This window comes from Pipistrellus hanaki (genome assembly GCF_964339955.1).
Source record: "Pipistrellus hanaki genome assembly, chromosome: 13".
NCBI lineage: Eukaryota > Metazoa > Chordata > Mammalia > Chiroptera > Vespertilionidae > Pipistrellus > Pipistrellus hanaki.
In genome coordinates, this window is record NC_140515.1 from 55,388,432 (window position 1) to 55,414,604 (window position 26,173).

General features: G+C 57.0%; 1 protein-coding gene across 2 annotated transcripts; it reads right to left on the reverse strand.

Moving 5' to 3' along the window:
* Positions 1-294: 294 nt before the first annotated feature.
* SLC6A20 (solute carrier family 6 member 20) lies at positions 295-24,622 on the reverse strand. Of its 2 annotated transcripts, XM_084902046.1 has the most exons (11): positions 24,361-24,622; positions 12,864-13,004; positions 11,174-11,265; positions 10,015-10,242; positions 9,146-9,256; positions 8,115-8,356; positions 7,106-7,268; positions 5,776-5,980; positions 5,312-5,471; positions 1,936-2,101; positions 295-1,259 (listed from the first exon to the last, which is right to left on the reverse strand). In XM_084902046.1, exons 1-11 carry the CDS (start codon positions 24,479-24,481, stop codon positions 1,110-1,112), a joined length of 1,779 nt encoding a protein of 592 aa, XP_084758172.1. In that variant the 5' UTR covers positions 24,482-24,622; the 3' UTR covers positions 295-1,109. The 2 variants fall into 2 exon arrangements, with proteins under 2 accessions (XP_084758172.1, XP_084758173.1); XM_084902047.1 differs by lacking the exon at positions 12,864-13,004.
* Between the last annotated feature and the right edge of the window lie 1,551 nt (positions 24,623-26,173).

Consider the following 26,173-nt stretch of genomic DNA (forward strand, 5'->3'; position numbering starts at 1 on the left):
ATCTTTTTACAACCGGCCAACAGTGAGGCCGAGGGTGCGGATAAGGGGGCAGCTCCGGACAGAGGACGCCTCCTAAGACCCCAGGAGAGGGAGTGGCGTGGAACTAATGAAACACACAAGCATCTCCACCTGATGTCCCACCTCAGTGCTTCCGTGTCTGCAAAGGTGTCTGCACACATCCACCCGGGACCGGCCCTGCACCCCGGGGTCCAGGGCCGCACACACAGACCGCACACACCCTCTCCCGAGGGCCAGCCTTCCGCAGCAAAAGAAACACGCAGGAGTCGGTCAGGGTGGTGGACGAAAGCTCTATCATACATACAGTGGTGTCGCTTACAGGACGCTCTGCGGGAGGTATATACACTTTAGAAAACCTATGTACAGATAAATAATTTAACGGGGCTGTCGGTAGTGTTCCTGGCCTTCCCAGCGATGCCCGTCACGCCCGATGGAGCGCGAAGCCGCTGGGAAAGTCGGGTTTAAGGCACCCAGACGGGGCGAGGGGCCCTCCATGGCCACGCCGAGGCGGCTGGGGTGCACCCTGTGGGGGATCTCTGTGGGGAGGAGGCCTGGGCCACCGGAGAGGCTGCACACGAGGACGGTGCTCTGCCCCCTTCCCCCCCGGGGGTCCCGGGTAACGGCCTCGCTCCGGCCACTCACCCGTTGGCCGGAGACGGCGGCGGCGCATCCTGGCTCCGCAGGGAGGACCCGGGCCGCCGGGGACACGCAGGGTGTCCTCTCCGCCGCTTACAAGGGCCCGTTGGCAAACGATGGCCCGCTACTATTTTGGAATCTCGTTAGAAAAAAAAAAAAAGGCTTACATTTTATTCCATAAACATGGTAGTCAAAAAGTCAGCTCACAGTGTGCGCTAATTCTAGGCCTTCCGAGAGCCGAGGAGGCCGCGGCGGCCTGAGGCTGGCCCCGAACACCGGCCCCTCCGGCGGAGAGGCCCTGCGGCCTGGGGGGCCTCCTCCACACCTTCTAGCGCTTTCTAGGCGCCGGAAGACGGCGCTCCGTGCTTCCGGAGTAAATGCTGGCGAAGCGGCCGCGGAGGCGCCCCCGGGAACTAATAGCGTGAACGTGGGCGGCGCGGCCTCGGAGCCGGTCCTCAGGCCACGGGCGCCGGGTCTCCCCGCCGGAGGCGGCGCACGACGAAAGTCCCCAGGGCCACCAGCGGGATGCACATGGTGGAGGAGGCCACGAGCAGCCCGATGACGGCCAGCGCGTACGCCGGGTAGTCCTTGGTCACCAGCTGGCCCTGCAGGGAGAAGCGGAGCTCAGGGAGAGAAGCTGCACAGGTGGAACCCTTCTGGAGCGCGAGAGGCCCGCCCACCGTGCCCGGGCCCCGCCCTCCGGCTCCGGGCCCCGCCCCTCCGGGCCCCGCCCCTCCGGGCCCCGCCCTCCGGCTCCGGGCCCCGCCCCTCCGGGCCCCGCCCCAGGCCCCACCCTCCAGCTCGCCCCGCCCTCCAGGCCCCGCCCCAGGCCCCGCCCTCCCGCTCGCCCGGTGTGAGTGTTGGGCATACAGGAAGTAGCCAATCCAAGAGTCTCTCTCATCATTGATATTTCTCTCTCCCTCTCCCTCTCCCTTCCTCTCTGAAATCAATAAAAATATATATTTAAAAGAAAAAGAATAACTGCATGTGGTTATGCTTGAGACGCCGGGCAGGGCAGCTGGTCGTGGGGGTTGGCTCTTTTAGCCCAACACAGTCCAGTAGAACTTTCTGGGCTGATAGACATGAGCCACGTCCGGATACCAGACACAAGTGGTTGCTGAGCACCTGAAGTGGGGCCGGGGAGGCCGTGTGCTGAGCGTTCAAGTACCTGGGCGATGCGGCCCTGTTGTGACCTGCCCACGCCACGGCAGGAAATCCTTGGTTTCAGAAAACCAAGGCCTGCGCTCGCGAGGCAGCTGGGGGCCCCAGCAGGGCAGGTACCTGGGAGGCGTCCCAGGCTTGGTACTGCAGGGTCCCCGTGAGGATGTAGTCGCTCAGGTAGAAGAGCAGGAGGCTGATGATGAGCAGCGGGCTCACGCCAGCCCACATGATCTTCCAGTACCAGCTCAGGGTGCGGCCGGTCATGGCCTGAAGGTCATTTTCAAATCTGCTCGGAAAACGGGAGAGGAAGTCCGGATTAGCCGCACTGTTGGAGCCAGGGGAGCCCAGCTTGCGCATCCCTGTTCGCTTGGGGAGAGTCTGCTCTGGCTCCATTGTGGTTTGAGCACAAGCACGGGGCCTCCCTCCCTGATTCCTCCTGGGGCTGGATGGGGAGAAGGGCTGAGGCTGACCCGGAGCGGGTGCAAAGCGATGGCCCACAGAGAAGTGGGCGCCAGGAGCCATCTTCCTGGTGCTGACCGTCAGCTGGAGGCTGGCGTACACCAGAGGGCAGCTCCCAGCCGCGGTGGGAACAGAGAGCCTGGGACATGGGTCCAGCCAGCCTCAATGCCAGGGCACCCCCAGGGCAGCTCTGCCCCACTCCTCCTGGCTTGGGGCCTGCCAGCGACTCTACTCCCCATTGCAAACACCCCAGAGGGGAATCTCTTTTGCCCCCTGAAACCACAGCAGGTTTTCTGGGCGCAGACAGAGAGCCAGACTTGGGATTAAAGGGAGGTGGCCCGGTGGTTGGAGTCACCCAGGTGTAGTCGCCCGAAGCCCACCACCGTGTCCAATCGTGTCTGCAGACTGTCTTTATTTCCTTTCCTAAGTTCAGCAATAGCATAACAGCATCCATTCTTTTGTGGGTTTGATAAGCTAATCATGTATTTTAAAAAAAATATATTTTATTGATTTTTCTTACAGAGAGGAAAGGAGAGAGATAGAGAGCTAGAAACGTCGATGAGAGAGAAACATCGACCAGCTGCCTCTTGCACACCCCCTACCAGGGATGTGCCCGCAACCAATGTACATGCCCTTGACCGGAATCGAACCTGGGACCTTTCAGTCCGCAGACCGACGCTTTACCGCTGAGCCAAACCGGTTTTGGCTAATCATATATTTTTAATATGCACACAAGTGAGTAAGAAAAGGATCTTGGGTACCCTGGGAAACGCTGACCCAGCCATCTCCTCGTTTCACAGGGGAAGGCACCTGTGGCTTGTCGGAGGGCTCCAGGTGTGGCAGACCCAGTCCAAGGGCTTTCAAACCGCTCCCCAGGACGGAGGAGGCGGCCTTGCGGGAGGGGAGGAGTGAGACTGTCACCAGGTGCCACCACAGCCACTGTCTCTCTTCTACCCCTGGCCGGTCCCACGAGATTCTACCTACCCCTGTGTGGCCGCTGACCTAGCCAGACCTTAGGCCACGAAGACTCAGGTGCATAATGTGAACACTGGGATTTTCAAGCCCACACATGGCAGAAAGTGTTGGGTTCTCTTGTCTGGTTACCTCCCCTGCCCTCCACTTTCCTGGTTAGGGAAACGTGGGAAGAGCTGCAGAAAGGCCGAAAAGTGGCCACTAGATGGCGCAGCCCCCCCCCCCCCCGCCCCTGCAAGCAGAAAGACTGCCCTCTGCTGGTCATCCCCAGATCTGGCTGCTTGCAAAATCCCCAGGATACCTTTCGTTTCTCCCTCCTTTCTGCCATTGACCAACACCCCTCTCCAGCCCCTCCACTGGGCCCTCCAGTCTTTGGCCCCTTGAGTGCGGCTCTTCCACAAAATAGCACAGCCTGGGGGAGTCTATTTTGAAGAAGTGGCGTTAGAAGAAGTTTACGTTTAAAAAATGTGGCTCTCAAAAGAAATTTCAGTCGTTGTGTTGGCTCTGTTGACTAATGAGTTTGCCAACCACTGCTGGGCATTTCCTAGGTGACCAGTTTGTCCCAGTTTACCCAGGACTTCCCTGGGTTTAGCACTGAAAAAACCCCAACGTCCCAGGAAGCCCTTCTTTCCTGGGAAAACGGGGTGACTCTAACACTAAAGTCCTCGCAATGTTACCAGCTGTGGGGAAGGAGTACGGGCCGATAAAAAGGCATTCCTTGTAATTTGCAGTATTTGTTACAACTCCCTCTTTGAGATTCACAATTGTCTTCAAGGGTCTGAGAAATCCCAAGGCAAAGAAACTGGCTTTAATTCGTGTCCTGGACTTATTTGATGGCGAAAATCCCTCAGAAAGGCTTCCAAGAGCACAGTGGGACACTCAGCACAGGGGCCTGGCTCCTGGACTGTCCCAGCTGGTCCCCTGAACCCACCTCCAGATCAGTTGGGAAGACGATAAAAGACTGGGGTGGGGACAACGTGGTACATGCCTTCATTCGAGCAGCAGCAGGTCCCAAAACATAATGGGCCTCGACCCCCAAAATATGAAACTGATTCAACGGCTTGTGGGCCTGAGGCCCTGCATTCTTCTTGTTTAAATAATACATTTGTATTGCTTTCAGAGAGAAAGGGAGAGAGCTAGAAACATCAATGATGAGAGTCATTGATCGGCTGCCTCCTGCACACCCTCTGCCAGAGACCTAGCCCACAACCCAGGCATGTGCCCTCGACCAGAATCAAACCCAGGACCCTTCAGTCCACAGGCCGACGCTCTATCCACTGAGCCAAACCAGCGAGGGCGAGACCCTGCATTCTCACAAGCTCCCTGAGGCTGCTGCTCTGGGGCCAGACTCACCTGCAGCTAGAGCCCCACCTGGACCCACCTAACCAGCATCCTGGGGATGAAGGCGGGGGTGGGGGAGGGGGGTCCCCAGGGGCTCCGGTGCACGCCCAGGTCTGAAAACTGCTCTAGCCCCGTGATTCTAGAACCTTAAATCTGAATCTGCCAGTCTTCAAGGTCAGACTTATCAACTGGCCTTTGGTCAGCGAGCTTCAAAAATGCTGGTTTCAGCCTTAGCTGGTTTGGCTCAGTTGATAGAGCGTGGGTCTTGGGATTGAAAGATCCCGGGTTCGAGTCCAGTCAAGGGCGCATGCCTGGGTTGTGGGTCAAATCTCTAGTAGTAGAGATGTGCAGGAGGCAGGTGATCAATGATTCTCATCACTGATGTTTCCATCTCTTCCTCTCCCTTCCTCTCTGAAATCAATAAAAATACATATTTTTTTTAAAAAAACTGCTGGTGTCGGCCAAGGGCCAGAACAGCCAGGGCCCGGAGGCTGGACTGCCTGCCCCAGGAGCCGCTGGGGCTCAGCAGGGCCGAGGGGCCAATGTCCTTTACTAGAAAGTAGAAGCACAGGAACGGGGAAGATGAAGGCTGAAGGCCGGCGGAGGGGACGTGAGGCAGAGGGTGAGCTGCGATCTGGGGGAAGACCAGAGCCCTGGCAGGGGCCAAGCTTAAGGGCAGCGCGCAGTGCCGCTGGGCGGGTGGTTCCTGCGGGTGGGCTCTCACCTCCTCAGCCCGTACACGTAGCACACGGCCACCGTCTCCACCAGCACGATGAGCAGCAGGGACAGGGTGGCCGCGTAGTCGTTGAAGATGTCGAACCAGTAGTTGCCGGCCTCCAGGGTGAACACCAGGCCCACGGCGCAGTTGACGAGGCACACCAGACCTGCGCCAAGACACGTCAAGTTCACTGAGTTGGGCCTCTGTTCAGCAAGGACAAAAGCGGCGTCTCTCCTGGCCCCGGAGCTCTGGCTGCCCGCGTGGGGGGCTTGGCCTCTTCCCAAAGTCGGGGTGGCCGCTTCCCGTCCCCCTGGGGTGGAGAGCCAGACGCATGGGGTGACTGGCCCATGCCAACTGCCCAGGGCGGGGAGCCGGTGAAGGCAGGACTCCTGGGAGGTTGCCACCTCAGCCCCGTGGCCATCCACCTGCTGCTCCCAGCCCCCCATCCGCCCTCCCCGCCCGCCGCTCACCGGCGATGGCCTCCTTGGGCAGGTGGCGGGTGATGGCCTTGCTGTCGGTGAGGGGCGTGAGGATGGCGGCCGTGTTGCCCAGCATGCTCCCGATGCCCAGCATGAGCAGCATGAAGAAGTAGAGCACGGACCACAGCTGGGAGACCTCCATGTTCTTGATGGCCTCCGTGTAGACGATGAACGCCAGGCCGGTGCCCTGGACGGCCTGCCCCCGGGGACAAGGCCCCGTCACACACCGAGGGCCGCCCGGCAGCTCGGGCACACCCGGCGCTGAGCCGCGGGGGCCTCGGAGCTGGCTCTCCCCCCTGCAGACCAGCCCCCCTCCTCGGAGCCCCAAACGGCAAATGTTTACAACGGTTCCTCCAGGCTGCTGCCCACATGGGTGCCGGTTAGATGACTTTGTCCTTTCTGCCTTTTTTTTTTTTTTTTTTTTAAATATATTTTATTGATTTTTTTACAGAGAGGAAAGGAGAGGGATAGAGAGTTAGAAACATCGATGAGAGAGAATCATCGATCAGCTGCCTCTTGCACACCCCCCACTGGGGATGTGCCCGCAACCCAGGTACATGCCCCTGACTGGAATCGAACCCAGGACCCCTCAGTCCTCAGGTCGACGCTCTATCCCAGTGTTTCCCAACCTTCTCTCATGATGAGAATCACCTGGTGGAGTTGTTAAAACACAGATTCCTGAATCCCAACTAAGAAGTGCTAAACTAGAATTTTTGAGAACATATAGGTAAAATTGTATACCTAACTTAGTGCTCTGTATATAAAATCTGTGTTAGAGCACTAGTTAAGTATACAATTTTACCTATATGTTCCCAAAAATTCTAGTTTAGCACTTCTTAGTTGGGATTCAGGAATCTGTGTTTTAACAACTCCACCAGGTGATTCTCATCATGAGAGAAGTTTGGGAAACACTGCTCTAGCCACTGAGCCAAACCGGTTTCGGCCTTTCTGCCTTTTTAACATTTAAAAGGAAAAGGAGCCGAAACCGGTTTGGCTCAGTGGTAGAGTGTAGGTCTGCGGACTGAAAGGTCCCAGGTTCGATTCCGGTCAAGGGCATGTACCTTGGTTGCGGGCACATCCCCGGTAGGGAGTGTGCAAGAGGCAGCTGGTCGATGCTTCTCTCTCATCGACATTTCTAGCTCTCTGTAAAAAAATCAATAAAATATATTTAAAAAAATAAAATAAAAGGAAAAGGAAAAGGGGGCAGGGAGGACCCCAAGGGCCCAGGGCCCCCGGGCGGCCGCCAGGGAAGAGGGGGCTCCGTTCTCCCTCCTCCGGGAAGAGGCGGAGGGAGGAGAACTCCCGCCCGGGGGCGCCTCACCGTGTCCAGCTCGGCCTCCAGGCTGCAGTTCCTAATCAGCGGGAACACCTGGCTGTACTGGTCGGGATAGGTCGATGCCAGGTAGCCCTTCGCCTGCTCCAGGTTGCTGGCCGTCAGGAAGCCATCTTCCAGGTCGAAAGAATTGGTCAGCAGCAGAATCACCCTGTGGGCAGAGCAGGGGACTGACCTCTGGACCGGGAAGGCCGCGGTCCCCGCTGCAGGGGGCTCAGGCCCACACTGCCCACCCCCTCCCCCGCCCCCGCCTCCTCTTCTCTGATTAGGTGAGGTCTGCAGATTGCCAACCTTTCATTTATTTAAAAACATACACTTGTATTGATTTCAGAGAGGAAGGGAGAGGGAGAGAGAGAGAAATGTCAAAGGTTAGAGAAAAAAAATCATTGGTCGGCTGCCCACTGCACGCCCCACAATGGGGATGGAGCCCACCATTTGGGAATCGAACCCTGACCTTCGGAACGTTCAGAGGTGGACGCTCGCTCAACCACTGAGCCACTCCGGCCGGGCAATTGCTGACCTTTATTTATTTATTTATTTATTAAATATATTTTATTGATTTTTCACAGAGAGGAGGAGAGAGGGATAGAGAGCTAGAACTGTCGATGAGAGAGAAACATCGACCAGCTGCCTCTTGCACACCCCCTACCGGGGATGTGCCCGCAACCAATGTACATGCCCTTGACCGGAATCGAACCCGGGACATTTCAGTCCGCAGACCGACGCTCTATCCACTGAGCCACACCGGTTTGGGCCAATTGCTGGCCTTTTAAAGGGCAAGGTGCTTAGAGCGGCTCTGAGGAAGCCTCGCACAGGAAGCGGTGACCAGAGGAACCTGCTGCACCTGCCTCTGGCAGGGCGTGTTTCCAGGACGTGGCTCTGCCAGCGCCACTGGCCTCCGCCGACAATAATGAAAGAAATGCCCACGCGCCTCCCAGGCGCCCCCCGCACCCCGGTGCCCGGCACTGCCCCTCGCGGCCCCCGGCGGCCGGCTCACTTGCTCACGCAGCTCTCGTAGTTGAAGGTGGCCTTGAAGCCGTAGATGGAGAAGGTGACGACGCTGGCGAAGATGGAGGTGGAGCTGTTGATGAGGGACACGATGATGGCGTGCTTCTGGCAGTTGTTGGAGGGCTCGTTGTAGCTGGCGAAGGCGATCAGGCTGCCGAACCCCAGGCCGAGCGAGAAGAAGATCTGGGTGGCTGCGTTGATCCAGGCCTTGGGGTTGGCCAGCTGCTCCAGCTGGAAGCCAGTGGGAACAGGCTGTGAGCTGGGGGATGGGGGGGAGGAGGAGAGGGAGGCCCGGGAGGCCCCTGCCTGGCACAGCCGGGCCTGGGGCTGGAGCCCGGCCTTCCTGGCTCAGGCCGGTGCCCCGCTCACTGCTTCGCAGATGAACATCCCTCCTGCGTGTCCCCACGGCCCCTTCCCCAGGGGAGTGTGCAGTGGGAAGTGTGGGGTGAGTCACCGATGCAGGAGCCGGACGCTGCACGGGCCTGGGCCTCCCGAGATGGAGGCGGTGAGGCTGAGGTCTGGGTTGAACCCTGGCAATGTGGTGGGGTGCAGGGGTTCTTGGGGGAGCTGCTACCACAGCCATTTGTTGCCAGGGGCCCGATTTGCTAAACAAAGAATCTGTCCGGCCCCCGAGGCAACCGTGAGGAAGACTGGCTGAGGGGAGCCTGGGGAGGGACCCCGAAACCCCTGCCGAGAGGGGATTTGCCCCGAAGGGAAACCGAGATGATGCTCACAGCAGATAACTCAGCCCGCAGGCTGGAAGGCGAGGCTGGGGTGAGCCCGGGGCCGGGAGGCCAGGCGTGGGGCAGCCGTCACCGGGGGGCGGTGAGGAGTGGACAGAAGACGGGATGCCCCAGAAGTCACAGGGCTTGGGGACCGCCTGGCTGAGGGCCGCTCAGCACCCGCAGGTTATCCATCCCCACCCAGCCTCCTGGGTTCACCCACCCTCCCTCGCCCTCTCCGCCCTCTGGAAGGGGCAGGAGGGTGGGGCCCCGCAGGCCCCGCCCCTCCGGCTCGTACCTTGGGGGTGAACATGTACAGCAGGCCGTTGGTGGCCCCGTGCAGCGTGAGGCCCCTGATCAGGTAGATGATGAGCACGCAGTAGGGCAGCGACGCGGTGAAGTACACCACCTGTGGGCACAGGGGGCAGAGTCAGCCTGGGGCGATGTGGCCAGAGGGCCCTGTTTGCCTACAGCAGGCCCGCCCTCCGGCCGCAGGCTGCGGGCCACGGGGAAGGCACGGGTCTCGGTCAGGTCCTGCGTCTGGGCTGGGAGACGGGCGGTGGGACGTGGTCGCCAGGCCCGTAAGCGCCAGGAAATTCCCGGTTGCACAAGAGGCCCGGCCCTCCACGTCCCTTCAACGCAACCTTGTTCCGGGAAGGGCTGGGGCCGCCCTCAAACATATCCATCACAGGAACGGGCGTGCATTTCAAACCCAGCGCTCAGGCTGCCCTCGCCGATCACCAGAACCTCCAGGTGTGTGTGTGTGTGTGTGTGTGTGTGTGTGTGTGTGTGAGGGGGGATGGAGGGCTGAGACGGAAAAGCTCTTAGGCACTGCCCGTGGGCAGCGAGGCTGAGAACGGGGCAGGTGTCTCCGGGAAATCTGGAACCATCTAAGGTTTCAAAGGAGGAAAACTCCCTGCCTGGTTGCTTGGTGCTCCTGGGCAGGGTGGCTGTGGGGCTGGCTGCCCGGAAATGGCCGACCTTTCAGGGGAGGGGAGGGCTGCGCCTCTGACCACCTTTACAGTCAGTCACCGGGAGGTGTTTGTGCCGGTGCACCGCCCGCCGCCCCCAGCCAGCTCTGCCCTCGCCGGCAGGAGCCAGCCTGGGCCCTGACACCCCGCCCCGCACCCTTACCCCCCCCCGCCCCCCCTCCCCGCCTTGCCCCACCTTGCCCGTGGACTCGGTGCCCCGCAGGATGCACAGGTAGACCACGAGCCAGGCCAGGAGGAGGCAGAGCGCGGGCTCCCACTGCAGGCCGCCGCTGTCCTGGATGGACGGCGAGATGTTGAGGGTCTTCCGGTACCAGAAGTACTTGGTGGAGGAGGCCTGCTCACACTCGGCGTCGTAGCCCGTGCGGTTGGCGTTCAGCGGGCAGACGGACCACGGCAGGGGGTCCTGGGTCAACACAGCACCACGCAGAGGTGAGGGCCGAGGCGAAGGCCGGGGGAGGGCGGGAGGGGGCCCTCCCACGGGGCTCTCGGAGGAGAAGGGAGCTGGTCCCGAAGGGCAGGCGGTGGGGCCCCGAAGGCGGCCAGGGAGTCAGGGATGTGTCACGGATGAGGTGGGGAGAAGGGGGAGGCAGGGAGGGGGTGCACAAGGGGCTCCACACGCCTTACGGCCCTAACGGTGCTTTTGGAGGATCATCTGACTCTACTGCGGGTCAGAGAGACTGAGGACACAGGCAACAGAACTCTGCCCGGCAGCCCGGCTGGTGTGGCTCAGTGGCTGAGCATCAACCTAGGAACCAGGAGCTCACCGATGGACTCCTGTCAGGGCACATGCCCGGGTTTCAAGCTCGATCCCCAGGAGGGGGCCGTGCAGCGGGCAGCTGATCAATGATTCTCTGATGTTTCTACCTCTCACTTTCACTCTCCCTTCCTCTCTGAAATCAATAAAAATATATTTAAAAAAAAAACCAAAACCAGTTTGGGTCAGTGGATAGAGCGTCGGCCTGTGGACTGAAGGGTCCCAGGTTAGATTCCGGTCAAGGGCATGTACCTTGGTTGCGGGCACATCCCCAGTAGGGGGTGTGCAAAAGGCAGCTGATCAATGATTCTCTCTCATCGATGTTTCTAACTATCTCTCCCTCTCTCTTCCTCTCTGTAAAAAAACCAATGAAATATATTTAAAAAAAAAATATATATATATATATTAAAAAAAAAAAAAAAAAAAAAAGGAACTCTGACCTCCAACCTCCCGCCTGTCCCCTGACCCGTGGCCGCCTGCCCTTACCCCGCCCCCTCATGCACCGCCTCTGGCCCCGCCCCTCGTACAGGCCCCGCCCCTCGCCCCGGCCCCGCCCCACACTCTGGCCCCGCCCCCTCACCTGGAAGGAGTGGAAGAGGTACCAGAAGGCCCAGGCGTTGATGACGTTGTAGTACATGGACAGGAAGAAGGACACCACCACGCTGGCCACGCCTGTCAGAAGCAGAGGGCGCTGAGGGCCCGTCCCCGCCCGCCTGACCCACAGCCCTGGTCCCCCTGTCCTCCCCCCCCCCACGTGCGCCCAGGACACCCCACCCTGCAGTGACCGCCCTGGGCTGGCAGAACCTCCGCAGCAGGTGTGGGCGGCTCCCCGTGGCCAGGGCCCTGCGAGCACTGCTGAGGGTTAGCCTCTCCCTCTCCTCTCTCCGGCTCCTGGGACAGGAGGTGCGACATTTCTTGGAGCCCCGAGTGCCAGCTGCTGTGCTAAGGACTGTACGTGCCTGGGCGTCACCATCCCCTCACAGAAGGGAGAACCCAGGCACAGAGCGCGCCTGGGACCCAGGCTGGGCAGAGGCAGACTCGGTGATTCCCCTGCCCCCTCACCTGGACCAATCCCCGCCCTGGGGCGGCAGGGAGCAGGGTGTGAGGAGGTGTGTCAGGTGCACGGGACAGGAGGGAGGCTGTCCCGCCCGCACGGTCAGTCTGCAGGGGTCCCGGGGAGAGGGAGAGGAGAGCCGAGCAGAGGGATGGCTGACAACCAGCGGTGTCTGCAGGCGTCAGCAGGCGCCCACCCCGTGTGCGTCTCTGCCCAACCCCTGGCTCCGGGACATCTCATTGGGAGCTTGAAACTGGCCGGGGTGTTGAATTCACACCACGGTGTCAGCAAACGCTGTGCCTTCCCGCACCCCACCGGGAGAGCTGTGGTTAAACATCCACCAGCCCCCCGTTCGGCACACACGTCCGGCCTCTTCCCGGGGACACGGCGGCCGGTGCCCTGGAGAAGCCCTCTGGGACTGCTCGCGGGGCGGACTGTCAAACCACACGCCTCGGTGCTAAACATTAACAGCCCCGCAGTCCGGGTTTGAAGATGGTTTGTGAGGGCACTGGGCACATTTCTCCTGCGCCCGAGCAAGTCACGTACACGTGTACCCCCTCCTCGCCCTGGGGTGTCACTCTGGCATCCTGTCTGGGGCGGGATCGCTGGCAGGACCGAGCAGGGGCATCGCTGGTCAAAGTCCCTCCTGCTGGCGGAGGCAGCCCAGGAGCCACGGGGTGTGAAGGCAGGTTAACCATCTCCCCAGGGTGCCAGGCCCTGGGCTCAGGGTGCCAGGCCCCGGGCTCAGGTGGCTCAGGGCGGGCAGGCAGTCGGGCGGCGTGTGCCCAGCTTCCGTCCACCAGGGAGATATGGATGACAGCCCGACAGCCCCTCAGTGGTGGGAAGATGAAAGGAGCTGATGTAGGAGCCTGTGCTCTCCAGGCCAGCACCTGGCACCCAGCAGGGCTCACGGAGAGGAGGTGCCACTCACAGCCAGCAGGGGGCAGTGCCCAGAGCACACGGAGGCACAGCTCCAGCGTGCAGCTGTTTCCTCTCTACAGACCGGCACCCTGCGGTCCAGTGCGGTCTCCGTTCCCCACCTGTGCCTCCTCCAGTCCTCACTCCTGTTCTAGGGCGGTCAGTCCCCCCTGGGTCATCTGCCCACTCTTGGGCCTTGTGCTTACCCTTTGCTCCCTCTCCCCCCCCCCCCCCCAGGGCTGCCCAGGACACAGGGAGGGGGCCTCCCGGTGGGGGAAGGCTGGAGAGCACCACCTACCAACTCCGCTCAGGTAGGGGCTGATGGTCCTCCAGGCGCCGATGCTGCCCTGGCGCATGCGCTGTCCGACCGCCAGTTCCAGGTACAGGAGCGGCATGCCCTCCACGATGAGCATGATGAGGTAGGGCACCAGGAAGCTCCCTGTGGGCGGCCAGAGCCAACAGCCAGGTCACCAGTGGCTGTACTCGGCATCCACCAACCTCCCTGCCAACCTCCCCCTCCTTCCCTCCTTCCTTCCTCCCTCCTTTCCTTTCCTTTCCTTTCCTTTCCTTCCTTCCTTCCTTCCTTCCTTCCTTCCTTCCTTCCTTCCTTCCTCCCTCCCTCCCTCCCTCCCTCCCTCCCTCCCTCCCTCCCTCCCTCCCTCCCCTCCATCTCTCCATTTGCTCATCCTGCACCTTCAGCCTTCACACGCTTCCAACTGTCATTCCTCTCATCCATCCATCCATCCATCCATCCATCTATCTCCTCAGCCATCTGTCCTTGGGTGATGACACCCAGCCATGCCAGTGAAAATCTCTGGCCTATTTTACCGAGAATGTTGGAACTCTGTCTGCGAGGCAGTCCCCGGCAGGGAGGGTGCGACGGAAACGTTGGTTTTCCTACCCACCTCTTCTACTCCATATGGTTTATCTAAAGACTCTTTAACAATCACAACTAAGGCTCCAACTCATGTGTTTGCTAGTGTTTTTTCTCTCTCGCCTTGGTAGTGACAGCTCAGGGTAGCGCCGTGGCACCCGGGAAGTCTGAAATCGTCATCATAAAAAGAGACTTGCCAGGATGTATTTGACTGCTGAATCCTGAACATCCAGACCCTTACGGAGAACACCTCTTTAAAAAAAATATATATATATTTTATTGATTTTTTTTTTACAGACAGGAAGGGAGAGGGATAGAGAGCTAGAAACATCGATGAGAGAGAGACATCGATCAGCTGCCTCCTGCACCCCCCCCCCCCCCCCACTGGGATGTGCCCGCTACCAATGCACATGCCCCTGACTGGAACCGAACCTGGGACCCTTTAGTCCACAGACCGACGCTCTATCCACTGAGCCAAACCGGTTTCAGCTGGAGAGCACCTCTTAAGGGGCCTGTAAACTACACATGATCGACAGTCTTATACATATTGTGGACGGATCGTGAGAATTCTCGTGTTTTCTGCTCTTGTGGCCGATCACTTACCTGGCCACTTGGGTAAAGCTAGCAATAGAACTACTGGTCTGCAATGTGTTAAAGTATGGCCATTACTCACCACATCTGAGGTAGGTATTGTGGCTATAAATACAGTCGCTTACAAAGAACAAAATCCCTATTCTGTCCTCTCTTGTGGTGACGGATGGTGAGTCAGGGCCGGCCACACAGAGTTGCTAAATATTTTGCACATCATTCCACCCAGCTGCCCACCTTTGGCGTTTTGCAGCCCTGACGTGCCCACCGGGAAGGGTGTGCGGAACGGCTGTTTCACTTTCTCCAGGTCAGCCCTAGAGCTGGGTGTGGGGAGGATGGGAGGGTAGCTGCCCTGCTCCTGGCCCTGGAGGGGTCACCTGGACAGAGGAAGGTCAGCTGCCTCTTAATGGCCCCGCTCGCAAGCTAGTCCTCCAGCCTCACATTTCAGAGATAAGGCAGGGGCTGCGGTGTCTGTGTGGGGAGGCCAGGGGGTCCCCAACAGACAGAGCCTAGGCTACCACCTCCTTTAGGAGCACCTCTATGTGTATGTTTTATACCTTCAGCCAAAAATTTCATTAAAGAAATGTTTTTATTGATTCTAGAGAGAGAGGAAGGGAGAAACATCTATCCATAGACAGAAACATCCATCAGCTGCCTCCCGCACACCTCACACTGGAGATTGAGCCTGCAACCGGAGCATGTGCCCTGACCAGGAATCGAACTGGTGACCTCTTGGCTCACGGGTCAATGCTCAACACCTGAGGCATACCAGCTGGGCCTAAAATTTCATTTTAATGAAACTGACTAAATAAATTTTACACCCTCTGATTCCCAAGGAGCCACCTGTAGACAAGTACCCTTGGTGATAGCGGGGAGCCAGTGAACAGAGCTACGGACACCCCCTCCCCCCCACTGCCCCACACATGGACAGCGGCAGGCAGCCTGTGTGTGGGGGTCACCACATCTGACACCATCCCCCCTCCAGGCAGATGCCTGACCCACTGCTTCTCCTGTTGGCCCCGCCCCTCCTTCTCTGCAACCCTCCGGCCATGGCCATTCCTCCCCCAGGTCTGTGGCTGTGAACCTGAGAAAAAGGTCCAGTGGGAAAGATAGCAGACTCTGAATAATAAAACCCTGACGCTGCAGTGCAGGGCTTAATTAAGGTCTGGTTCCAGAGGAACCGGCTCTGAAAGCTCAAGGTAAACAATGAGATTCACACCTGCTTACATAAGCAGCTCACACAAAAAGCCTCCATGGTGGGTGTATGATGCCCTATAATCCCCCAGGTCTGCCAGGCCCTCTCCCGACACACCCCCATCACCCCGTTAGTAGCTGCAACATTCCGCTAGGAAAACGGGTCTAGAATTCATTTCATTGTCCTTGGACACTTGGCCTGTGGCCAGTTTTCTGCCATCCCAATCCCGGCTGCGGCACAGAGCCTGGCGCTGTGTGTGGTTATTTCCTCGGGTATAAATCCCAGAAGTAGATGGCAGTGAACATGACCAGGCAGAGGCCCCGGGGCTCTCTCACCGCAGAGAGAAGGGGGAGTGCAGGGCAGTACGGTTCTGGGGCCTAGAACAAACTCTGCCCTCTCACTTCTGGGCCTGAAGATGCTGCAGGCCACTCCCCCTCCTGCCCTGCAGAAAGGCATCTCAGCACCGTCCCAGGCTCCTCTCGCCAGCAAGGAGTCCATCACGGTCCCACCCAGGGCATTCCGACAAAGAGGTGGTGCTGACACACCTGCTTGGAGCAACATCCAGACTCTCAGTGGTTACAAGAAAAGCTCAAGGTGTTAAACGGTCACAGCAAGGTGCAGGAAAGCTTGTCCCTGTGACAGGGCTGGCCCCATGGCCCCCTGCCCGTGGAGGCGGGCAGTCCCCCTGCCCAGGTGGGAGCATGGGGCTCCATCATCCTGCCCCACAAATATCCAAACACACAACTAGAACAATATGCAGAGAAAACGAACTTCAGTATCTCAGACTGTATACTGAAAACCCTACCCCTCAAAATGCATCATCTTTATATATAAAAGCCTAATATGCAAAGTGTCCCCTCGGAAGTTCAATGGGAAGACTGAGAGGTGGAGTTCAATTGCTCGCGATGACATGAGCTGACCACCGGGGGCGGCGTGGAACTAAGGATGGCCCCAGCTGGCAGCTGGAAGGCCTGGATGGGCCCTGATCTTCGGCCGCACTAGGGATTCTACCTGTGCATGAACTTCATCACTGGGCCTCAATTAGGCCTGAATGTATAACTCAGGACTTTTATAAAATTTCTAGAAGAAAACATGGGAGAAAGTCTTTCTGACCTTAGGTTAGTCCACATCAAAACGTGTCCTAGAGACGACACCGAAAGCATTACCTGTGAAAGGAAATATCGACAAACGGGACGTCCTTTTAGTTCTGCTCCGTGAAAGACAGCGATAGGAGAATAAAAAGACAAGCCACAGACTGGGAGAAAATATTTGCAAAACACATATCTGATAAAGACTTTGTAATCTAGCACATAGAAGGGACAATCAAAACTCAACAATGAGAGAAAAAAGGAACCCTGTACAAAAAAAAAAAAATTGAGCAGACATTTTACCAAAGAAAATATTTCGATGGCAAATTAGCACGTGAAAAGATCAACGTCAGCGTTCACTGATTCACAATGCAAATTCAAACCCCAATGAGATGCCCCTGCACGCCCCTTCGAATGGCTCAACTCGCAGACGCTGGGAGCCCCCGGCCTGCGCTGGACAGGAGGCTGTCGGATTCTCCAGCCGCTTAATAAAGCCAATGCCAGTGCCTGGGAGGGTTTGAGAACGCCCACAGTCGCCGGGGAAACGGAAGATGCTGCAATCTGCCAGTTTGGCCGTTCCTTATAGCTTAGCGCACACTCACCGAGGACCCCACCATGACAGTCCTAGAGAAAGGAGCACTCACATTCCCACAAACCCCTGGACGCCATGTTGACGGCAGCTCTAGTCGCAGTTGTGGAAAACTGGAAACAGCCTACGGTAATCACCCTCCTACGGGTGAATGGGCAATAAACGCAGGCACCTCCACACCCGGGAGACTTAACTACTCGGCGACGAAAAGGAACAGACGCCCGCAGCTCCCAACAGCCCAGGAGCATCTCAGAGAGGCATTCCGCTGAGGGGAAGCCGCCGGAATCCGGGCCCCACACCCTGGGACTCCGTGGCTATGACACGCTGGAGAAAGCAACCCCGTGGGGACAGAAAACAGATCTGAAGTTGTGGGGGGAGAAGGGAGTAGGGAGAGGGGGGATTGACCGTAAAGGGCACGATGGTGGCGACAGTAACACAACCATTGCATGTGTCATCACTCACGGAACTGGACACCAGAAAACCCCGAAATTTTCTGCATAGAAATCTCTGCCGATAAAAGAGAAATTGGGCTGAAACCGGTTTGGCTCAGTGGACAGAGCATCGGTCTGCGGACTGAAAGGTCCCAGGTTCGATTCCAGTCAAGGGCATGTACATTGGTTGCAGGCACATCCCCGGTGGGGGTGTGTTCAGGAGACAGCTGATCGATGACTCTCTCTCATCGATGTTTCTAACTCTATCTCTCTCCCTTCCTCTCTGTACAAAATCAATAAAATATATAATTAAAAAAAAAAGAGAGAGAGAGAGAGAGAGAGGGAGAAATTGGTTTTGCAGTCCGATTGAAAACACGTCCACTAGCCCACCTTCTTCTCACGGCACTGTCCCCCAGGCTCCCGCATGTGGAAGTCGGGACCCGGGCTCTGTGCGGGGGGACCCTGGCGTCAGGGAGAGGCGGACAGAGGCCCGCGAAGCCGCCTCTGCTCCTGCGTGTCCTGGGGCGCATCGCGTGGTAGGTTACACGCAGCCACATTCCGTGCAGCTGCTCCCACGAGGAGTGGAGCCCACGTCCCACCTGTGGGTCTGGCTGGCCGTGGACCTGCTCTGTGGAATGGGAGGTGGGGAGAAGGATCCCTCGTTCTCCTGGAACTTGGCCTGGGACCCCCTTGTCAGGCAACCGAGGAAGACCGAGGCCCCGCCAACTTGGCACCAGCTTCCAGCGTGCGAGGGGCCCGGCCAGACCAGCCGAGAAACATGCAGCCCCCCAAAGACCCGTGAGAAACAACTAATTGTGGTTTCAGCCACTATTTTCTTTTTGTAAAAAAAAATATATATATATATATATATTTTTTTTTTTCATTGCTTTCAGAGAGGAAGGAAGAGAAACATCAATGATGAGAGAGAAGCATTGATTGGCTGCCTCCTACTGGGGATCAAGCTGGCAACCTTGGCGTGTGCCCTGACCGGAGTCGAACCATGACCTCCTAGTTCATAGGTCAACACTCAATCCCTGGGCCACACAAGCTGGGCATTTTTTTCTTCTTCTTAATACTTCAGCGTGTATTTCCTACAAACAAGGACATTCTCTCACAGAATCCCTGTGCACTCAGCAAAATAAAAAGATTAACGCTGAGCCCTGGCCGGTTAGATCAGTTATTAGAGGATCATCCCGATATGTCAAGGTTTTGGGTTCCATCCCGGGCCAGGGCACTTACAAGAAGCAACCAAGAAATGCATAGATAAGTGGAATAACAGATCGATGTCTCTGTCTGTCAGTCTCTAAAGTCAATAAAAAAAGTTAACGCTGATAGAGGACTATTATTTTATCTACAAACCTCTGAACTTTGGCTTTCCTTTGTGTCCCAGCCCTCGGAAAGGGAAGGAGAGAAGCACTGTGAAGACAATGTTAGAGCAGCGGTTCTCACCCTTCCCAATGCCGCGGCCCTTTAATACAGCTCCTCATGGTCTTAGGCTCTACAGCAGCGGTTCTTAACCTGTGGGTCATTAGCAGGGTCACCTAAGATCATCGGAAAACACAGATATTTACATTACGATTCATAACAGTAGCAAAATTACAGTTATGAAGTAGCAATGAAATAATTTTTAAAATATACATATATTTTATTGATTTTCCACAGAGAGGAAGAGAGAGGGATAGAGAGCTAGAAACATCAATCAATGAGAGAGAATCATCGATCAGCTGCCTCCTGCACACCCCTACCGGGGATGTGCCCACAACCAAGGTACATGCCCTTGACTGGAATCGAACCCGAGATTCCTCAGTCCACAGGCCGATGCTCTATCCACTGAGCCAAACCGGTTTCGGCCAACGAAAAAAATTTTATGGTTGGGGGTCACCACAGCATGAGGAGCTGTATTAAAGGGCCGCGGCATTAGGAAGGTTGAGAGAACCACTGATCTAGAACTTGGTCTCTAAGAGTCAAGGGGACACTGCGTATAGAACAGCATCAGGCAATGAAGAAGAAAGGACAATTCAAGAAGAAACAGGGTTCCATGACGGTGGAAAATAGGAACACAGCCTTGAGCCAGGATCCTGCCGCCCAGAGGAAAAGGGCGAAGTGGGGACCAGACGAGGCTCGGACAGTAAGCCCCAGGGTCTCCCATGGGGAATGAGGACGGGGACACAGGCGGCACGTCCCACAGGACATCTCCCTGCGTGTGTCACCGGCGGGCTCACTGGTCCCGGGGAAAGTGATGAAAACGTACTTAACACCGAGACATAGAACTCACACGTTTTAAAGGTAAAAATTGCCCCTAAGGGGGCCTAATAAATGAGGATGGAAGACTTGACTTTAGGTGATCTTGTATTTTATGTCTGTGTTGTATTTTACTTGTGTTTTTCTGTTTTCTAAATGTCATACATGGAGAGGCAGTACATGGGTAACTCCGAAACACAGAAATCCGTTATTCTAGAGTAGGGATGTCGAACTCAATCAGAGAAGGGGCCAAAATCTAAAATCCAGCCTAAATCGCGGGCCAAATGGTTTACTGAACAGTCATAAACTGACAATGTCATAAACTGACAGCGGAGTGCAGTGATGACAGCGAGGTGCGGGCCACATTGCAAGGCCTGGTGGGCTGGATTTGGATCTAGAGCATGCTGCTACTTATTTTCCTAATTGTCCCACCTGATCTGTCTGCTACACCCAAGAATCTCACTGGAAGAGAAATTCCTTCTGTGTGAAACAGACCACCACCGCAAGCCCTGGCATCTGGCTCTCTCTCTCTCTCTCTCTCTCTCTCTCTCTCTCTCTCTCTCTCTCTCTCTCTGAGTCCCAGGAAGAGACAAATCGGGGTCTGCCACTCTCAGGGCAAAGTTTCCTCAGGCTCCCGAACTCCTCCTCTGCCTGCACGTACACACCTCTGTGCTCTGCAAAGCCCACCTGCTGTGGCTCCGTTCTGGGCTGGGTGCGGGCTAGAAGGGCTGTGGCTACAGCCGTGTGCCGGGTCCGGCTCCCCCTGGCTCCCAAGAGCTGGCTGTGCCCATCTCCTCCCAACCCCGGATGTGACTCTGCTAGTCTGCCGTCGGCTGTGGTGGGAGCATTTACACCATGGGAATCAGCACCTGCTACACGCTAGGTCCTGTGCTACTAAAGCCGGTGGTCCAGCACCTCCCAGCCCCCCACCGCCTGGCTCCCACAGCTGGTGCCGAGGAGGAGGCTTCCTCTGACGTGTGGTCCATGGACCAGCCGCTATGATGGGCACTGCCGCCTGGGAGCTTGTGGGAACCGCAGAATCCTGCCCTCCCGTGGGTACCGGAGGCAGAATCTCTGGGCCTGGGACCCAGCGGCTCACCAAGATCCTAAGACGCAATGGGGAGAGCAGCAGGGGCTTTGAGGGGAGGGGACAGCCAGGCTTAGAGTGTCCTACTGCATGGTCAGCTAGCCTCGGATGCCCTCTCTTTATGGCTCCAATAGCCCACAGAGACAATTCAGGAGGAAAAAAAAAAGTTCGATTGCCAGCAGCCACACCACCATGCTCAGGGCCGCACGTTTCTTTCCGGGCGGGAGCTCGTGCTTCTGCGAACAGCCGCCGCGGGCGCTCTCTCCCCTGCACCTCAGCACGCGGCAGGCATATTTGCATCCCGATTGCTTCCTCCTGAACACCTTAGACTTTGGCATGATCACCGAGACCCGCCGGCTTTTTCCAGAAGAGGTGGTGTGTGTGGTTCCGACAGCTGCACCCCCTCCCCCGCCCCCGGGGCCAGGAGGCGGTTGGTACCTGGCGTGCAACCTGCAGAATTAACATTCCGGGAGGAAAGGAGTCTCCCCGATGCGGGCACAAACCCCTAATCCGTTTTATTCTGGGAAGTATTTGGCACCTCGAGGCTCCGCGGCCGGTCAACCAGCTCTTTGTTGACCGGGGGTGGGAGGTGCCCGCTCTGTTTGGAAGGAAGTGGCACTCGGAGCCTTTTATAAGGTGGCTGGTTTTCCCTTCAGCTTTCCGTGAGGGATGCATCTGTAAGCTGCCTGGGTTGTGGGGAGGGGGGAGGGGAGGGGAGACATAAATCACTTATGAATTAATAGGCGACACGATTGTCAGCAAAAGGCTCAGAAAAACCACGGGCCTCCCCACCTCACAGACCCTGCGCTTTTCATAACCTGCTCATCCACCCAACAAAATATAGTGGCGCCTCCTCTGACCCGCGCCTCTGCACGGAGACGGGCCAGGAGGAGACAGAAGCTCCAGAACAGGGTGCAGACCTTCGGGGGGACCGCCTGGAGGAGGCCTGGCCTCGGGGAGGCCTGGGAGTGACCCAGACTAACTGCAGCTCGGGAGGAAATACCCGCGCAGGGTGCACGCGGCGTAGCTGTGCCCCAGGGAGAGTGGCTGGTGTAGTTGGGGGAGGGGCTGGAAGCTGGGAGGCAGGGAATGAGGTGGAAATCGGGGCAGGTTCAAGTTAGGTGTTAGGTGTTCACTGTGCTAGGATAAACTACTTGGTCATCTTTCTTTCTTTTTTTTTTTTTTTTAAAATATTTCATTGATATTTTACAAAGAGGAAGGGAGAGAGACAGAGAGCCAGAAACATCGATGAGAGAATCGACCAGCTGCCTCCTGCACACCCCCCACCAGGGATGTGCCCGCAACCAAGGTACATGCCCTTGACCGGAATCGAACCCGGTTTTGGCGGTCATTTTTCTATAGACACTAACGCCTGAGAGGGTGCTATTCACCCAACCAATATCCACCCATCCCCCAACCCAGCCATCCTTCCATCCTCCCATCCCTTCGTCAACCCTCATTCATCCATCTTTCTAGCTAACGACCAAGTTAATATACTCTGGCCTAGGCACAAGTTTTTTCTTTCTTTCCTTTTCCTGAGTCCTCAAGTTCTTGAGGTTTCCCCCAGCAATGCCTTAGATCTATTCCACTCCCACGTTATTGTGTCCACCTGCAGACTGCCCAGGTGATGGTGTTGTTAGAAACAAGGAAGGAATAGTCATGTGACAGCAAGGCTCACCTGGCCAGTGTCGGACAGGACAAAGGTAGCAGGGGTAAGTGTGCTGACACAGAATGACAGGGAAATCGCCTCCTGACAAGTAATTACTTCAAAAGGCAGTTAGGGTCCCATTACGGCATATGGCCACACACACCCTTCACATGACTAGGATGTATTTATGTCATTAGCATTAAAAAAAAAAAAATTCAGCCAAAACCGGTTTGGCTCAATGGATCGAGCGTCAGTCTGCGGACTGAAAGGTCCCGGGTTTGATTCCGGTCAAGGGCATGTACCTTGGTTGTGGGCACATCCCCAGTATGGGGTGTGCAAGAGGCAGCGGATTGATGATTCTCTCTCATCGATGTTTCTAACTCTCTACCCCTCTCTCTTCTTTTCTGTAAAAAATCAATAAAATATATTTTTAAAAAAGGAGAGAGATAAGCCTTTCTCTGACTTAAAAAAAAAAAAAGTTCAGGGTTAAGAATGCACTATTTAGCCCTAACAAGGCTCAGTGGATAGAGCATAGGCCTACAGAACGAAGGGTCCCAGGTTCGATTCCAGTCAAAGGCATGTACCCTGATTGTGGGCACATACCCAGGAGGGAGCGTGCAGGAGGCAGCTGATCGATGTTTCTCTCTCATCAATGTTTCTCTCTATCCTTCTCCCTTCCTCTCTGTAAAAAAATCAATAAAATATATTTTTAAAAAAGAGGATAAATCTCATTTAAAAAAATGCACTTAAAAAAAAAACCCCTCTGTGCATTAACCTTTCTGTTGAGGTTTTGTTTTTTGTCTTCGGAGTGGTGCTCCCAAGAGAGGGGAGCACTGTTTTAGGTCTTGGTCTTCTTACATGGGTTAAATTTTGCAAATACTTTGGCTTGACATCTTTCATTGTCCTTCATGGTGGAAAAAAAAATCCATGCAGATTATAGAAGATATTACACACAAAACACACACACCCACACACACACCCTCTAACATAAGCCAGCACCACCCACAGACAACTAACTACTGTGAACAGGCTGGTATATTTTTTTCATTCTCTTTTCTCTGCTTATTTTAAACTGAGATCACTCATTCTATGCAGCCTGGACTCTGACTTCCCTCCCTCCACTGAATGCGTGAGATGAGAAAATGCATTAACAGTGGGGGCCCCGCACGGATGGTCCACGTCTCCCCAGCCAGGCGCCCGCCCGGTCAGCAGTGCCGGGCTCGGCAGTGTTCAGTGTTTCGCTTTTTCTGAAAGATGGAGAGCATCCTGTACCTTCCGCCTTCTGTCAGAACTCTCATGTCTCCTTCGGGTGGAATTTTAGAAACGGACCCACTCAGAGAAACATTTTTTAAAAACCGCCGAACTTCAGTCCCTGCGGTCACATTGCCTTCCACAGGCCCTTGGCCTTCGGGGAGGTTCGGGGGACCTGGTGCAGGCGCCCCAGCTCTCCGGGTGCTAAGAGAATGGGGTGCCTGGTGCTGTCCACCTGGTGAGTAGGCTGTGATGCTTCAGAGAAAAAAATTGTAAAAAAAAGGAAGGAAGGAAGGAAGGAAGGAAGGAAGGAAGGAAGGAAGGAAGGAAGGAAGGAAGGAAGGAAATGATTTGCCTTCCTGCCCTCTGCGGTTCCAAACCCAATCTTTTTATAAGAAATCTAAAGAAACGGCTCACGATCCTCCCTCCTGAGTCTGTCCTGAGTTTCTAACCACGCTGCGGGAACCAGAGAGTGTACCGAGTTTCTGTTGAAGCAGGCAATTTCCTGCTCCCTTTTGACCCTCATTAGAATTCAGACTGCTGCCACCTCTCAGAACAGGGTCCCCTCCAGCCTCCTAGAGCCTGGCCACCAGTGTCCGGTCAGGGGGCTTGGCCGCCCCTGCGAAGGAGCTGGGGCTGGGGCTTCAGAGGACGTGGGAAGTGTGGGGGCGCCTTGGCTGCCCCTGGATCCCCTTCCCAGCTCTGCCAATCGGGGCAACCACACCAGCACGCCCCGGGCCGGTCCCGGCGCGCCCTCCAGCGCGGGGCTCGGTGCCCGGGGCCGGCGGCCGGCGGGCACTCACCTCCGCCGTACATCTGGCACAGGTAGGGGAAGCGCCACACGTTGCCCAGGCCCACGGCGTAGGAGATGCAGGCGAACACGAACTGCAGCGGGTTGGCCCACAGCGGCCGCGCTTTCTCCATGGTGGCGGTCCGCGCTGGGCTGGCCTCCCGCCCGGCGCCCGCTCAGCTGCTTAGGTGTCCGGCCGCCGGCGCGTCCCGCCCCGGCCTGGGGGTGGCCCCGCGCCCGGCCCGCCGCCCGCCGCCTGGTAATGGCTAATCTCATTAACGGCGCGCCCGGCCGAGGGGCGAGGCTGGTGAATGGGTGACGGGCGGGGTGCCCCACCCCGCCGGCCCCCGAGGCCGGGAAGGCGCTGGAGATTGCGCCGCCCCATCCCCCGGGGCTGGAGGTCGGGCTGGGGAGCTCCTTAGAGTGATCAACCACCTCCCCAGCACTCAGTGGGCGCCTCCTGTGTGCTTTGCCGGGGGGACAGGACTGAGAACTGCCTGCAGCTGACATTCTGGCAGAGCAGTGTTTCCCAAACTTTTGACACATGTGTACCCCTTCTATAATTTTCGTCACGCTGAGCACCCCTCGTGCTCATGAGGACGTAGAATCAGGCGCAGCTAAGCACGGTGCAGTGCATGTCCCCACCGAACTCCGGAGCAACGTGTGTACCCCACCAAACTCTTCCCGTACCCCTGGCGGTGCGTGTGCCACACTTTGGGAAACACTGTGGGTGAGGGACACACTGAAGAACTGAACTGAATAAGACGTTCTTCACGTCTGACCCACAGAACAGACAGTTTCATTGGGTTCATCAAAGTCCACATGTAACAGGGTAAGATGCAAGGAGGGCAACCGAGGCAGAGCAAAGGGGTTAGTTACGGGAGCCGTTCCCACGCTGGGCTGGTATGGTCAGGGAGGGCTTCCCGGAGGAGGAGGCATGGAAGAAGCGGGGGACCTCCTCCCCCTTCCAGAGGAAGAGCCCTCCAGGCAGCCCCACTGCTGTGCATCCGCTCAACAGGCCAGCCCTAGGTGCCTGCTGTGTGCAGGGCCCGGGGCGAGGCTCCGGAGGGCCCTGTGCAGCCCCCAAACTGGGTTTAGAGTAACTGCCAAGGGGGGACTCTGCTTCTCGGCCAGTCTAAGGGCCAGAGATGCTGGTCATTAGGCTCGGGGTGGGGCCTCAGAAACCTCCTACTTCCGCCCGTCTTGCAAGGTGACTGGGTGCAAGGCGGCCACCAGACAGGCTCAGCCCCGTAGAGAGTAGAAATGCAGGGACTCTCTGGCTTCGAACCCCAGCTGTGCCACTGACTTCCCTGAGTTCCGTTCCACAAACATCCCCCCACCCCCCAGGGGCTCCTGTAAGAACCAATTGGTAACTTAGCTGACCACCTGGCCCATAGTAGGTGCTCAATAAAGAGGCCATGTGACACATCCCCAGCAGGCTGGAGGCACGCATGTGCGACACGCTGAAGAAGCTAACAGTGAGGACACCTGTTGAGCAGGGCCTGGCACACAGTAAGCTAAGCATATGAGGAGCCAATGCAGACACAGGGACCACTAAGAAGAAACGAAAAGCCAAGCTGCTGGTGGAACTCCTACTTGAAGCCAAAATGATGTAACCACTGTGGGGCAGCCCCGGCCGGACTTTCCCGGGAGTTCCTGATGGGCTGGTGGCAGAGGAGCACACAGGGTGTGGTGAGGAAGGCGCGGCTCCTCCCGCACATTGCCTGTTCTGGAACATTCTACCTCCAAAATGCAAAGCAGAAAAATCCAGCAAAGCAGGAAAGCCAGCAAGCCAGCTGGATAATCCCGCAGGAAAATCCAGCAAT